Consider the following 16,413-nt stretch of genomic DNA (forward strand, 5'->3'; position numbering starts at 1 on the left):
TCTATCACTCTGTCTCTCTATCACTCTCATTCTATTGTTCTATCTGTCTGTCTGTCTGTCTGTCTGTCTGTCTATCTATCTATCTAACACTCTGTCTCTCTATCACTCTCATTTTATTGTTCTATCTATCTATCTATTCTGTCTGTCATGCTCTCTATCTAGCTATCTATTGATCATCTATCTACATATTGTTCTAGTTATCTTTGTCATGTTCTATCTGTCTTTCATTCGATCTAATGATCTATCTATCTAGTCTCTCTTTCTTCCTTTCCCCCCTTTTTCTCTGTCTCTCTCTGTCTGTGTGTTCCGGCTGAGAAGGGGCCCACCACACGCAAACACAAAGGGGCATTGTATTCTGGGTAAAATGTGGTAAGCAGACGCTGGTGGACGGCCCTAGCGGTTGCTGGCAGGCAGACACACTTCCTAATGCTGCCGGCACATGAGCTCTTGTTTTGGGAAAGCCCTGAGTTATGGTGGCTGTGGCGAGGGGCATTTATGAAAGCGGGACGTGGATTATTTTGGGAGCCAGTGGGGTGGAGTGTAAATTTAGCCTCTACCACAAGGTCACCCCTGGATCTCTGTCTCCCTCATTGAGACATCCGTACGACCATCTATTGTCAGGGTGGGACCACCGTGTGCCCACTCAAACTCATCTCTCACTTACTCCATCAAATTGGTTCCAACAAGTCTGAAAATACATCTCTATTCTATGCTCGGGGGTCATTTCCAGGGGCTTTGAAGTTTTCCTAGAGGATCAGACTTCCCAATGGTGATGGAGGATTACTGCGGTTCGGCTGTAAAAATAGAGCCACATAACAGAACTGTGCGCCAGCAGAATTTTGTCCACGGGGTTATATTATTTCGAAATATGGGAGATTTCTTTTCTAAAAAACATTTCTGTCCACTAAGATGGTTTTAAATGTGGGTTACGTAATATCTTAAATATTAAATTTTTTATCCAAGCTTAATGTGGAGAGACTATAAATATTCACAAAGAATAAGCCATTCTTAAACATTTTGGCACCATGCTCAAACAAATGATGTTTGATTGGTGACTGAAGTAACTATTCATTAAGAAACCTGTTTGAAAACTGTTTTTATTTTGCATTTCCATTTGGTGGCCATTGGTGGAAATTACACACTATATATCTTATATCTTATGATATCTACATTTTATAACAGTGCCTAACTGTATTATAGTTCATTTGTTAAATCTTGGATAAAGTGCAAGTCCAAGGCTACTGTATCCCATTTGTTACTGGTTCAAGGATATTTTATAAGTGTTTTATTATAAAACTAAAATTAATTAAAGTTACATTTCTAATTTCTACATTGCTTCTATTTGATGAATCACACATTACTGGTTAATATCAGAGTTTTAAAGAAAGCCTCAAAACACACAAATTACTATTCAGATGACTTTGTGTGAATGACATCACAAACGTACGACAGTCATGGTGATTCTCATGTGTTGTGAACTCATAAATGAATGCTGCTGGTCAACCACAGTCAGAGGCAAAAAGTGTTTGGTCAACAGCATGATTTAATGAAACGCGGTACATTGTCTGACCACATATGAAAGAAATTTTTGAAAGAGCAGACTGGAAGAGTCTGAGAAAGCGACTTCTTGGCTTGGGATGGCAAATGTTTTAAATACAAGTTAATAGAGGCACATTTTGGTGGGAAATCAGCCTGCTGTTTGTTATGGCAGTGAAATATGTTGTAGCTGTTTTTTTGCAGTAATAACAAGACTAGCAACTAGACTGGTGTGGTGCATTCTTAAAGGGATATTTTCTTCTTCTTTTTTTAATTCGTTTTATTTTTATCCGTATTACTCAATAATCTTAGTACGGTACACATTTTCCACCCTCTCTTTTGCACTTGTAATTAAAAGGGTTGTTTTGCAGCTGTGCGTAAACTATGTAAACTTCCGCTGCACCTAAAATGTGATAAAGCACTCTGGGGTTTTCTTTTTTATTTTCCTGTCTTTTTATAGAGTTGAATTGCTAAAACATGCAATTACTCTAGATTAGAGATGCAATATCACAGCATCGGACATGCAGTAAGAGTGACACAGGGAGTCACTCTGTGTGAATGTGGGTGCTTGTTTTCTTGCAGGTGTTTTTGTATTTCATGTGGAAACATGATCATGTGGAAACATAAGAGTTTCTGCTAAATGCTAAATCAATGCTAAATCAAAGCCAAATAGATGTTAATGAGGACTTAACAAGTAAAAAGAGCCAGGGAGACCTTGTAGCATATGTGCAAATTCAGACCTTACTTTTGGCTGATGTATCCTGTGTCTACCACCAGTGTTGTTTCAGAAGCTTCAGCTGATGCACATGCCTCCTCTAGGGGCCAGGAGGACGACTGTACCACCATGAAGTTAGTCCAAATCCAACTGAAAGAGGAAATGACATTGAAATTGCACATAGCTCCATAAAACAGCATTTGATTTATTTCTCAAGAGAGGCATTTCACTCAGGCAGTTCTTGCTGCGGAGCATAATAAATCTTTGTACTTTTCTACCACAAACATTAACTCCGATCTCTCTCTGTAAAACACTTCCTGCATGCTCCATGAAAAACAGACTGTTTTGATGACACGATTCATCATGCATTTTCCATGTTATGTCACATGAAAGTTCTCCACAGCATCTGAGCATTTTTAGTACATAAACAAGTACAACAGATACGCTGAATTCATCTGTGTACAATTTTCACTCAGAAGTTCGTAGTAAATTTCACAATTAATTACAAAGAAAAAGAAAGCATCACAATTAACTGTGACATTTTGAAGTATAAAAGCCTGAAATGGTATTTTCTACAACAACAACAAAAAAGTACAAATAAATAAATAAATAAAAAAAAAAAAACAAACATACAAAAAAAAAAAAAAAAAAAAAATATATATATATATATATATATATATATATATATATATATATATATATATATATATATATATATATATATATATATATATATATATATTTGCATATATATATTTGTGTGTGTGTGTGTTTACTGTGTATATCTGGTTTTTGGTGCTGCTAAAAGTTTCAAGCTAAGCAAAAATGCACTAAATCATATTTTTACCTTCACTTATATAATGTATGAAAAATTAAGAAGACATTGCCATCTGAACGCATCAGATATTTTATTGAGTAATGTGTTTTTATGGAGTCTTTTAAAGTTTATTCATCCTAGACAGTTCTAGTGAGCAAATATGGCTTTAATGTTGTGCTCTGTGAGAGAGGGAGCACTTCTGGATAGAAATACAAAATAATTGTTTGTTTTACATTCTCTGAAAAGATCCATATACATTGTGAATGGCGTCATCTGTAATATTTCAGTACAATAACAATTCAGATTCATCCATCAGCAAAATATGCTTTGATCTGACATGCTTTACTTTAAATATAAAACAAATTAAAGCTTAGAGTGAATCATTCACCGCAAGCTTCACTGTATTTGACAAAAGGCGGTAAACTGAGCGTCATTACAGTCAACAGTGCTGAGAGCATGTTTATATATTGTATTAATATTGTGCATTGTGCATTGATGTTATTTTTCTTCACATGAATTGGAGTATTAGCTGCATGCAACGAAAATGAAAGATGACATCACAAAGACTTCAGAGAGATGCAATGCGCTTTAGATAGGACACTGTGATGATGTCATTAGGGACACCTGATATGAGGTGGGGCTGAAATTCAAGCATGTAAACGGGAGATTTAGAGTTGACTGCAGGTCATCCGTACTGCTTTCTCAGGCAGACAAACCCGCAGCTGAAACACAAGGAGACACTGTACGGAAGGAATGCTCTCTGCGGCTTCCAGACTTGCTCCCTCTGTAATTTGTAAACGTAAAGAAATGTGCTGCCGCCCACAGAGGGGGGATGATAGCAAATCCACAGACTTATGTCAGCATTTTACGTCCCGATTTGATTTTTATCTGCGGGTATGGAGGCCTGTGTATGTGTGTTTGGGGGGTGATGACTAATGAAGTAATGTTTTACCAGTTCAGAGCGTTTTGGCACACATCTGTGGTTTCTTCAGATTCAGTACTTTTCAGATTCTGCATCAAATCTAAGTGGCTTCGTTTATGTGTGTTTGTGTGCACATGCTCTCAACGTTAACCTAAGAGACGAATGAAGTTACTTTTGACTTGCTATTGGATAAAGAGTGAATTTAGTTTGGCATGTGGACTGTTTAACATCTTTGTCACTACTTAGTGGGTGCAATGGAGTGAAAAGCCTAAAATGTGGAGTTAGGTCCAAGAGGATATGATTATTTATATATATTTCTAAATTGAACAACATAATTTACATCAAAATAATTTGCTAAATATGTTATGATTTAAGTTTTTATGATGAAACTTGTGGCAAGAAGCCTCTAGTTACTGATTTTGAGTAGATAAGAGGCAAAACTCATTTGCAACAAATGCATGATATTTTTGGAATAACTTTTATATAACCACTTCAGCAAATGGTTAACCAGTTTTGTCTGTTTATTCAACCACTTTTGGCATTTCATAACCTCTAAAGTATTTCATACGAATAGTGTTTTTCTTTTAGTACAGTAGGTGCAGTGTTAGCATACGTGTACATTAATCTCCATTGTGATTGGAGCAGTCGGTGTGAGTCCACTTTGCACATCCTTTGCAATAAATCTTTTCCTTCCTAATTATGGAAAGCAATTTGTTTCTGTTCAGGCGTACTGTATCGATCCTGTGCCAACCAAAGACTTTGGTGATGCTTTTGGCCACACTGTTTTTTTCTCCCTTCCAAGTGGAGCCTTTGGATTCTGCAAAGACAATTAACTTAATATATGTTAATAAATGTACTATTTAAAACAATTTAATTGTTAATTACACCATACTTTTCCAAAATAGAGTATATGGGGTTTTACTTGAATCGTAAGATTTAATTTTTAATACTAATCAATTTTTGATAGTTTTTAATAGCAATTGTAGTTTTTTGTAATACATTGCATTTTTTGCAATTTCATAATTAGTCATTAAGAGAGAACATTCACAACTGAACAACTTACGGTATATAGCAAAGCTTGTTTTTTTCAGTTAAATGCGTAAGGGGATTCCCTTTTGTTGCAATGTTCAGATAAAACGTTTCCTTTTTGTCTCAAAATGCATGCTATTTTCAGGGATTCCCATACATGAATCTGACATATGTTTTAGTACTAGACAGATTAAGTTACTTCAAAATCAACATAGGCATTGCATCCATGACTTCATGTTGCTTGTGCAACACACAGTAACAAACAGGTTTAGCAAAGAGCCGTTGTGGTTTTTGTTGCTATTTAGTGTTTTGGGAGAAACTAAAATCGAATCAAAAGGGTCTTTTTCTCCTGGAGGCATTTAACCCCATTGTACCCTTAAAGAATGATGGCATGTTGATGCTCTCTGAGTCTGTCTCTGGAATATCTTTCATGGTTTGAACTTAAGGCTGTTTTGGAGGGCTCATGCCTCTTTATATCCGCTCACATCATTTCTCAGCGCTTGATTACTCGATGTGTATTTGACGCGGGCTGTAAGCTGCGCCTCTCTCAGATCACATATCAAGGAGCGCACGTCGCCGCGCGCCTGTGACCGTAGAAACTGCGCGCGCCATCTGAACAGGACAGGCTGAGCGCGTGCGGTCACTTATTAATAATGAACAGATGCTGAAATATCACCAATATATCCATGCACAACGACCCCTGACCAGCTTGCGTTTGGGGAGGTTTCTTGGCACGTTCGCGTTCGGGATAACAATTTATGATTCAGTGTTTATCCTTCTTCTTTATTTTTCATTGACGTATATAGTTTTTGTTTATTTGTTTGTTCTGCTAGATGACTTACGTTTAAAAAGCTCTCCTAGTGGCGCCAGAGGATAATTTGCTCTGGGTGAAACGGACTTTGACAGACTGCGCCCCAAAAATACCTTTATATTTATGATCAGACATTTAGCAGACTGTTCAAATTTGTCTAGACATATCAGGCCTATACTGATATAGCGCACATGCAATATAACACATTTTAAACGGTGCTATAATATTAATAAGAACAAACGCGATACAAAATGATGCAGAAATACACTTTTTTAAATTAATTCTTATTGTTTATTAGAAATTAGCTATTAATATTTGCTAGTAGCTAGTAACAGGCACACTGTAATGTAGTAATTGCATACGTGTGAATAAAGAAAATATCCCGCTATATTTTAAGCGTTTAGGCTGTATCAACACATGTCAACATGTGCGTCTATTTCGACAAGAGTTACTCAATGCAACGGGCGGATGGAAGGCGTGAAAAGAGGAAGACACCTTCGCAATAGGTCTTTCGAGCAGATGTAACATGAAAATGATGAAACATGCTAATGATCTGGAGATGCAGGATAATGTGCATATTTTCGATCTCTTAGACCATTGGTGTGGCTGAGACTTTGACTTCCCTTCTATGTTCATAATATTTCCTCACATGGAGATTAAAATAAACAGTGGTGTAACAGCAACAAATAATATAATATAATATAATATAATATAATATAATATAATATAATATAATATAATATAATATAATATAATAATAACGGATTTTTGACGTTTTGAGGTTTTCGTGGAATAATAAAAGCTATTAATAATAATAATAAAAATAATATTAATTCAATAATTGTATTATTATTAATAATAATAGCAAGTATAAGTAGTAGTATTAAGTTTACATGGCTGTTTTTATTGTTTATTAATTATAATTATTAAACACATGTGTGTTTGTTTGTTTGTTTGTTTGTTTATTTTAATGTGTTGTCTTGATGTAACCAGACGCTGGTTTCAAACTGAGCTCATCTTTAGCATGCGAGCCCGCAGAATTCCGGCACAAATCCTGCCAACACGAGTTTAAACCTCAAGCCCACTGCACATATATAACACTGAAACATACACTCCCTCTTTCCGTCACAGAATGAGCCAATAAAAGAACGAATGCACGCAGAATAAGATGTATTTAATGGATGTTACGACTGTTAGAAATATAAATTACTATTGTAAAGGCATTCCTGTTGGATTTAACGAAATGAGACATGTTAAATTGTAACAAATTATTTTTGAAAATAAGACATTTAATATAATAATAATAATGATAATAATATAATATTTACTCGATTTGTCTTGCGAATGGAAGATTTGTTTAATGTCTGACTGCATTTAGACTAAATGCTTTAGTCGTGCAGAGTGAAACTATTAAATGTAATTTAGAATTTAAAACCGTACATTTTTATATAATGTATAATTGTATGTAAATAAATAAATAAATATTTTGTGCATTTGGGGCATTTGTAGAGAGAAAAGGCTTTTCTCTGTTTACTCACTTTAACAATTTGTTTAGGATTTGTTAATCAGTCATCTAATTCATTTGTTTCTTTGTCATGTTCTTAGCGTCAGTTTAAGTGCGTTAATGTATCATCATCAATAACATTTATAACATTTTTTTTAAACTGATGAAATCCACACATAAACATTAATTCATTCAGATAACCAGTTGTAGCTGTGGGAATCGCTATATTTTTGCCTCTCCGTTTCTTTTCATTTCTTTTCTTTCAGTCTGTCTCCCTCTCTCTGTCTTTTTCCTTCCCATTCAGTGTTAGTTTAATGCGCTTTAATTCGTTTTCCGAGGCTCCACTGAAGGTTTTTAGACGACAAATGCGCCTACTAGTGGTGACAGTGAGAGCTCAGGGTGTGTCAACCACACAAGAACTCATTAGATTCTAATTAAATACCATGTATGAGACTTATAAAATCCATTATCATAATTATTGTTCTGTTATGATGGAGCAAAACCATTAGTTATTAGAAAATTAATTTACCACAAGATGCATGGGAGATAGACTTTGATTTACCACTTTAACTTTTTTCCTGCATGTGCAAAAATACTTGTTTAAATGTTATTACTGTTTGAACGTTGCTTAGCCTAATTATTGTTATTGCTACAATTTTTTTTACCTAATTTGTTTTCTAGGGATAATTGTTGCTTTTACAATTAATGTTAATTTACTGTTTCTGGATTGCTCGATGCATTATTCATTTTTACAAAAGATAAACTGGCACACAGACATGAATAACTTCAGCTAAATATATTTTAATTTTTGTCTGTGGCTTTTAAAGGTTACACCTGGCAGACTCTAAACCTTAATCCATTATGTGCCATAACATGTGAGGAGAGGATTGGAGTATGTATTGATTGTTCATTAAGTGTATGTCTGATAATAGAGGAGCTTTCAGTTTTGCATCGGCGCGTTTGATGGGCGCTGATTGGTCGATTAAACCCGGCCCTAGGCGCTGATTGGCGGAGCGCTCGGCGCACTCCAGGCTATAATGAGATGAGTAAATAACTCTTGTCTGCAGAGCGCAGAGCGCAGCTTTTACAGGCACGTACGTCTGACTAACTTACCACACACATTTTTTTCTTGTTTAAACTCACTTCTACGCTCCAACATTCATTTGGAAGCAGAGCATTTGACAACTAAGCCGGACTTTATTGCAGAAGTTTTTCTTAAACTGGGATTAATTTGTGTGGACTTTATTTTCAGAGACTCTGGACTGATAGAACGGAAAGTTTCGCTTTGACTAAAAGTAAAACTGCCATCCAGGAGCAGCACACACCTGCTGTACACACTCTGGAATAAATGCGTTAGTTTCATAATAGTAATAGTTTTGTATGCTTTGGAAGCATACTTGTATCAGTTTTGTGCTTTGACTCCAAATTGCTTTCATCGTGCAGAACGAGAGCGTGTGCGCGCGTATGTGTGTGCTTGCGGTTTCTTGGTTTGTGCTTAAGTCAGTGGGAAACTCGAGCGCACTTGAACGCTTCTGCGTCCTGCACCGAGACGCAAAGTAAACGGTCACGGAGGAGTTTTCCGGGGCCACTATCACGGACTTTCTGTAGGCTACTTACCCCATTTGGGTGCCTGAGCTCTTCAAGGGGGTCTCATTTGTAATCTGTTGTGATGCATATTCCCGTAGACCCGAGCACGAGCAGACGGTTCACGCCGCCCTCCGCCTCGTTCCCGTGCGCTAAAGTGACCGAGAGCCCGAGCATGAACGCGCCGGGTCCGCTGCGGGCCAGCCGGCCTCTGGAGAGCCGCTCCGTGGTGGACGTGCTGGCGGATCACGCCGGAGAGCTGGTGCGCACCGACAGCCCCAACTTTCTCTGCTCGGTGCTGCCGTCACACTGGAGGTGCAACAAAACCCTGCCGGTGGCTTTCAAGGTAAGTAAAACATTCATTTCTGTAATATAACTCATCTCATAGCGTTGTCCGTTACTTCACAAGTCAGTCAGAACGCGGCAAACAAACAGAGGTCGCGCTCTCCTGAAGAGATAACCATAGCAACAGTAGGCTGCGCGAGCCTTTTCCGTTAGAATTCCAAATAAATGTTACAAACAAACGGTAAGTGCTGTCATAATTGATGCTTTTCGCATGTTTATATATCATAAGATCATAAAAATATATATGTTTTACACAGGTAAATCTTTTTTGCTCACCACAGTTTTAAAATCCTTTAAAAAAGAACACTCAGATAAAAGTCCACGAATAATTTAAACACTAGCATTTTTTATTTTATTTTAGTTTAGTTACGATATCATCGTAACATACTTCTGCTATACTAATAATATAGAAGAAGATATAGAAGATAAAAGCAAAATATTGATAACGTCAGGGACAATTCGACAAGACAGATCCTTGAATTCTGTTATTATATTATATTATATTATATTATATTATATTATATTATATTATATTATATTATATTGTAATTGTATTATTATTATTATTATTATTATTATTATTATTATTATTATTATTATAGGTCTATTATTATTATTTAATTGGAAAAGAGCTGTTGTAATAATAACCCCGACAACGATACTATCCCTGTTATAATGTTTGTCTTCGAAAAAATACTGTTAGGCTATATGCAATTATTTTAGTTATATCTAAATTGTATTTATTTTTATATTTAGCATATATACACATCACAACCGTGCACTTGCAGCAAACGCAAGCTAATTTAAACAAGATTGCAAAAAATTTGGGTTTAAATTGGTTAGGAAATGATGCTTTACTCGCGGAGCTAATCATAAATAATTTATGTGCATATAAATAGAACAATATTAACAATAATCGTCAGTATATCTGTACGAGCAAGTTTATATTGTAATAATTGTTGCGGGGGGTTGCAACCTGGGTTTGTTTGGTTTGGAGTTTGTGTGTTGTTGATTGGGTTTGTTGGGTTGATCTGTGTGTTTATCAGGTGGTGGCTCTCGGTGACGTTCCTGACGGGACTCTGGTCACGGTGATGGCGGGAAATGATGAGAATTATTCCGCGGAGCTGAGGAACGCGTCCGCCGTCATGAAGAACCAGGTGGCGCGATTCAACGACCTGCGTTTTGTGGGCAGGAGCGGCAGAGGTGCCACATCTATCTGTTTTTCTGTCTGTCTGTCTGTCTGTGGTCAGATGCATGTATCGGCTGGAAATGCAATAAAATATCTATACTTTATTATGATTTAAAAAAAATTTAATTGAATTGAATTGCACAGTGGACACTAGGGGGGAAATGGGCACATATTACAGCATGCTTCAATTACTTGTCCCAGAGAAATCATTTCCACACAGCAGATTTTTTTCTTAAAAGATTTGAGGTTTAAAAAAAACCATCTTGTTTACACACCTAAAAACACCCTGCCTCTTACATAGCTCACATTCTTTCACAAGCTTTTCCTTCTCGTCTTTTTCCTTTTGGCCTAGCTCCTCGCACTCACATTTTTCCTGTAAATGTTACACTTTAAATAGTTGCAGACGGATGAGTGGAAAGCGCTGCAGTGTGCGAATTAAAAGTACCTTTCATTTCTGCAGTCAATTACCCCACCCTCATAGCCCTCATACAAGCCACGGCTTTTTCCCCCTCAAAGCGCAGCTTCATTGCATTTAGAGATCACACACACACACCCACGCACGCACTCACACACATGCACACAGACACAGCGGAGTCCCGGGAACAATCTGGAACACATTGTCTGACTAATCCACATCATAAACGCATTTAAAAGTGCATCAAAGCAGTAGTGCTGTCTCTTTTCAGAGGAAACTCATTCAATTCTCCCAGCTGTATGTGACCCACCTCACTGGGATTGTGCATTGAATCTTTACTTGATGTAGCCTGAAGGAGTTTCTGTTTTACCTGACTTCAACTTCATGTAATGTAGTAATTTTTCACAGCTGAAAAAATGTAAAAGAAAAAAGGTCCAAAGCTGTCAGTTGAGCTGAGGCCTAAGGTACAAAAGCTAAAAAGTAAAATTTTGCTCCCTATTTACCCCTAAATGGTATATCGTATTACTTTTAAGGTACATATTAGTGCTTTAAAACTTACTTCAAGGTGTGCACATTATTGTACCTTTTTTTCTGAGCATTTACATGAAAGTCCCGTACACTGCTCTACAGACTGAATTTAGAAAATATCAAATATGCAAATATTACGTGAAGATTATTTTGTCATAAGCATGTTGCTTAAATACTGGCTGCACAATGTTTGTTATTGTTTCAAAGCACAAATTCTTTATGTTTTTGACTCCGTAAATCGATTGCAAAGTTTTTCAATACAAACGTTATTATCAGCATAATATTTTCAGACAAAAGTTGAATTGCAAAAATGTTATTTTAAAATACCCTCATTTTGTTTTATTGTCAACAGCATTCAAGCTACATGCAAGCTACATGAATGAAACTTTATTATCATGTTATCCAGCATGATTTTAGAATGCTTATGTTTGTATTTCTGGTATATATATATATTTTTTTTTTGTGAATCATGCAATAACTTTTCAAACCAGCAAGTGACATTTATCCCCTGTCTTCTTGTCGTCCTCAGGAAAGAGCTTCACTTTGACCATCACTGTGTTCACTGGACCACCCCAGGTCGCCACATACCACCGCGCTATTAAAGTCACCGTGGACGGACCTCGAGAACCAAGACGTGAGTACCCTGAATCCCCCGAATGACTCTCAAAAAGAGCGTTGACCAAGGTTTCCAACAGCACAGACAATAAAAACATTATCTTGCACTGGTATCCACCTCTTTGCATGACATTGTTCTGCATGAACTCAAATGGTTTGTTTTATATAGAGTACTTTATCAGGAGCTGAGTGTTTCTTTGTGCATGAAACCAGCGTAGAATATAACAGAAAGAGGCGCTGTCTGTTTTATTGATTTATCGTCTGTGTATAATTTCATGCAAGGCTGCAAATCACAACTCTGGGAGAAAAGCATTTCTTTTGCGGTGTTTGATAGCGAGGGAAAGTATTTGAGGAGGTGATACGAGATGAGATAGTCTCTCCTTTGTGTCTGCTTTATACCGTGTTATTTACTGCAGTAAAAACCAGGCTGAGCAGTCTTTAGAACATGTGCCAAGTAAAACAGGTTAGTTAATCGGTTGGTTCCTGGAGTTTTTCTTGCTGTATTAGAGCTAGGAGTTTGATCATTGCACGAGTGTACGTAATGGTTTTGATATTATACTATGTTGGGTTTGGAGTATTTGTATGGTGCGATGAGTATTTGAACTATTTTCGGAGCACCGATGGCTTTTATAATCCTATGAGTCATTCAAAGATGATACCGGGGGACGGGGAGTAGAGCCACTGTGTGTGTGTGTGTGTGTGTGTTCCCAAATAGTACAGTGTATTTTTGTGAGTAAGTGTTGGTTTCGATGTCTCCTTGTATGCTCGGGTTTGGGTGTACATACCTCCACATCAGCGTGTGTTAATATTAAACAGCGAACAGTCCTTCGTGGTCTAGATGGTTGGCAACCTCAGATGTCAGTTGTGGTGTGTTATTAAGCCGTTTCGGGCACAGAGAGCGAGGGTGCGTCTCTGAGCCGCAAACACAGAGGGCTCAATGAGAGTGGCCACTCTTTCTGACCAGCGGGGTCAGCAGTGCCTGACCGCATTAGAGCCGCTGAATTAACACAGCACAGAACGCCTGCTAGGGGTGCAGATCCATAACGCTAATGCAGCCCGAGACCACAACAAGAGGAGACCAGAGAGAGAGAGAGAGAGAGAGAGAGATAAGAGTATGTCAGTGCTGCTGTTCACAGCGATGTTGTTGTATTAACCCCAAAAATACTTTGGAAACTGTTATGAATTTATGACTCTCATTGCACTAGATTTTAAGTCAAGCACAGGTGGGCAGTTTTGTTTGGTTTGAAATGATAAGTAAATAGATCTAGTGTATCTGTAAAGACAGTTTAGGAAGGCGATGTTGAGTGAACCTCATAAAGTCTGTCAAGAATATGCCCAGCTCATATTTCCAAAAAAAAAAAAAAAGTTATAAGAAATTATATTTAGCTTAAACAAAAAGCCTATTTTTAGGAACAATATTTATTTATTTATTTATATGACAGTGTAGCACACCCCACTGCCAGATTTAATGCAATATATATTGGTCTTATTATATGTAGATTAAGTTATAATTGATATAAGTTAATTTAATATATATATATATATATATATATATATATATATATATATATATATATATATATATATATATATATATCTACAATGTAAAGCAATCTAGCACTTGTTTTGATATTTAATAAATTGCAATGACATGTTGTAGTAATAAAAACTATATGCAAAAATCCCTTTTTGGTTCAATCCGGCACTATGTTTACCTTTTTGGTTATGTCTGTAATTCTAGATTTCCTCATGCATGTCATTTTTCATCATATTGGCTGCCTGACGCTTGGGCTGTAATGACTCTTTAGAGCTGTTTCCTGTAGAGCGGGTCACACTGGCGTACCTGTAGCCTACGCTCACTCAGCTTGCGCTAATGAACAGGTGTTTCAGACGCGATACAGTTTGAAACGATGTGTGAGCGAGCGTGGTTTCAACGTGGTTATGGTGGTGCGGTTGCATTAGATTTTGAGTTTGTGGATACTTCAGGCCCACAACGAATATGAGATACAGGATATGAGTTGTTTTTACACAGTACATTCTAAATATTAAATGATAATGTGACGTGTAGAAAAAAAGGGTACACTGATCGTCCCATCATGCTGAATACTAATGTGTGTAATACCTTGAAGTACTTGAATTCACTGTGTTGTTTATTTTCAGTTTGTGTGTGAAAATGTGCTGGAGTGTGTGTGTGTGTGTGTGTGTATTCTGCTTTTGTCAGATATGTTGTGTTGATGGCATCTTTCATAAGAAAAACCACACCCTCTTCTCCCCCAGGCACGGGCTGACTGAGGCAGTATGTGTACTTTGATAGTGCTGCCAATACAATAATACCTCATTAATGTTTACTTGATAAACCTGATGGACGGGACCCCACACACACTCACATGTTGGGTTTTTATGTTTTATGGGGACTTTCCATAGACATAATCTTTTTTTTTTTACATCTGTACAAACTAAATATTTGATCCCCTAACCCTCACAGAAAACTCTGTATTTCTATGTTTAAAAAATAAATTAAAATATCATAATTTATTATGATTTCGCCTCAACATTTTGTCCTCACAACATAGGGTTTACCTGGCACATATATATATATATATATATATATATATATATATATATATATATATATATATATATATATATATATATATATATATATAAATACAGCAGACCTAGAACATTTTCAGATAATATAGTCACACTTAAAAGATTATTGGAGTGCGTTTTACAGGAAAAGATCATTTTGTACTCTCTACTTCACAGTTTCATGTGTAATTTAACTTGCTGTTTCTTTGTAATTATTTGTAACTTCTGAGCTAACATTGTTTCAGAGTAAATACAACACTAATTTGTGTGTGTGTGTGTGTGTCTAAATGTCATTTCCTAACAACCTGTCAAACCAAGTTGCATTAATTTTAAAGATACAATCACACTTATCAAGCAAAACATCACCAGCTGGTTTAGAAGTCATTGCAAAAAGCCTTTTAAAAGTGAAGATAGTTCTGAGAAAAGCTTATGCAGCAACTGAGCGCAGATGCCAGTTGAATTGAAATTTAACTGAGAAGAGAGGAGTCGAGATTATGGGCAGGGGTTTCAGATTCAACTGTATTTGCATTTTTGCACACAGCTCGTAGAGGGCATGTAAATCTGTTAACAATATCAATTGCTGTGTTATTCTTCCACAGATATCACTCTGTGTTTCTGTAAATAAAGGAGTGTACATGCATACATTAGTATGTGTATGCGTCTAAAACACCTGCCAGGTGTGTCATCCATTAAATAATGCATGCCGCTCCCATAGATAGGAATACATAGTTCTGCATATTGCAGATGATATCAAAAAGACTCTTTGGGAGAATAAAAATCTTCCATGTGTGTGTGTGTGTGTTCTGCACATTTTTAATGGCGGAATCATCACACTAATGCTATTAACAGTCATTCTGTTGTGTGTGCATCATAAGAATGCTTCTTCAAAGCAGCGCTAACGGCGAGTGGCAGCTTTCGTCACCGCTGACGCTAAATATGAATGGAGCCAATATCGGACGGCAAATGAATGGAATGCGTTTGAAAAATGAACAGACGATTCATTACAGAGCAAATGCATGCAATGCAGATTTAACCATTGGATGTGCACAGTGCTGCTGTAGCATGCATGCAATGAATCCTTTCAGATACTAGAACTCAAGCCTCAAAAAAGTGTCTTTGAGGAATAAACTTTCTTTGAGGGATAAACTCAACAAAGGGTGACAAGAGAGGAATGGAGTATCTACACCCCTGCACATGTCAAGTCACAGGCTCAACTTGTGTTTGTGAACTTCCTTGTTTATTCTTTCACCCAGGCAGACACCATTAGCAGCTTTAAAGAGTAATTTAATAAAGTAGCATAATAAAGCACCTCACAGTCCATGATAAATGTCTGAGAGGCATTGAGTAGGAGAGGGAGACAGAAAGGGGAGGGAGGAGTGTTACGGGAATATTATAGTGAATCATCTGTTTATTTTTCTGCCATTTTTAACAGTGAGGAAAATTCTGCAAATAGCCTAATTGAAGAAGCGAGATGTGCCCAGACTTCCAGTAACACACACACACGCCGAGCTTGTTGGGAAAAGAAGATTTTCTCTTTGTCAGAGCATAGTGTTTCAGCATTTTAAATGGGTCATATCATGAGGAATCAATTTGTCCTTGATCTTTTGAGATGAAAGACTTCATTGTGCCATGAAAAATGTAACTTTTCAAGCTCTAAATTTTCTGCTAACATATCTTGCTTCCGCACTTCTACAGCATTCTGACGTCAGACAGACACGTTCGACCGTGACTGCTGTAGGTTAATGATGTCTGTTTGATTTTCAGAAACTTGACCCATCCAATAATGGCAAGATGATAAAGAGGAAGTAGAA

The 16,413-nt window shown here is 36.8% G+C and overlaps 1 protein-coding gene across 2 annotated transcripts in view; it reads left to right on the forward strand.

The window, feature by feature from the left end:
- The window catches only part of LOC127970093 (runt-related transcription factor 3), a 56,844-nt gene that overhangs the window by 16,743 nt on the left and 23,688 nt on the right, over positions 1–16,413 (forward strand). For both annotated transcript variants that reach the window (XM_052572349.1, XM_052572350.1), the window contains exons 3-5: positions 9,020–9,264; positions 10,310–10,466; positions 11,925–12,029. In XM_052572349.1, the coding sequence (XP_052428309.1) occupies positions 9,020–9,264; positions 10,310–10,466; positions 11,925–12,029 (507 nt within the window). The remainder of the gene's footprint in view (positions 1–9,019; positions 9,265–10,309; positions 10,467–11,924; positions 12,030–16,413) is intronic.

Source organism: Carassius gibelio, chromosome B13 (genome assembly GCF_023724105.1).
Source record: "Carassius gibelio isolate Cgi1373 ecotype wild population from Czech Republic chromosome B13, carGib1.2-hapl.c, whole genome shotgun sequence".
NCBI classification, from domain to species: domain Eukaryota; kingdom Metazoa; phylum Chordata; class Actinopteri; order Cypriniformes; family Cyprinidae; genus Carassius; species Carassius gibelio.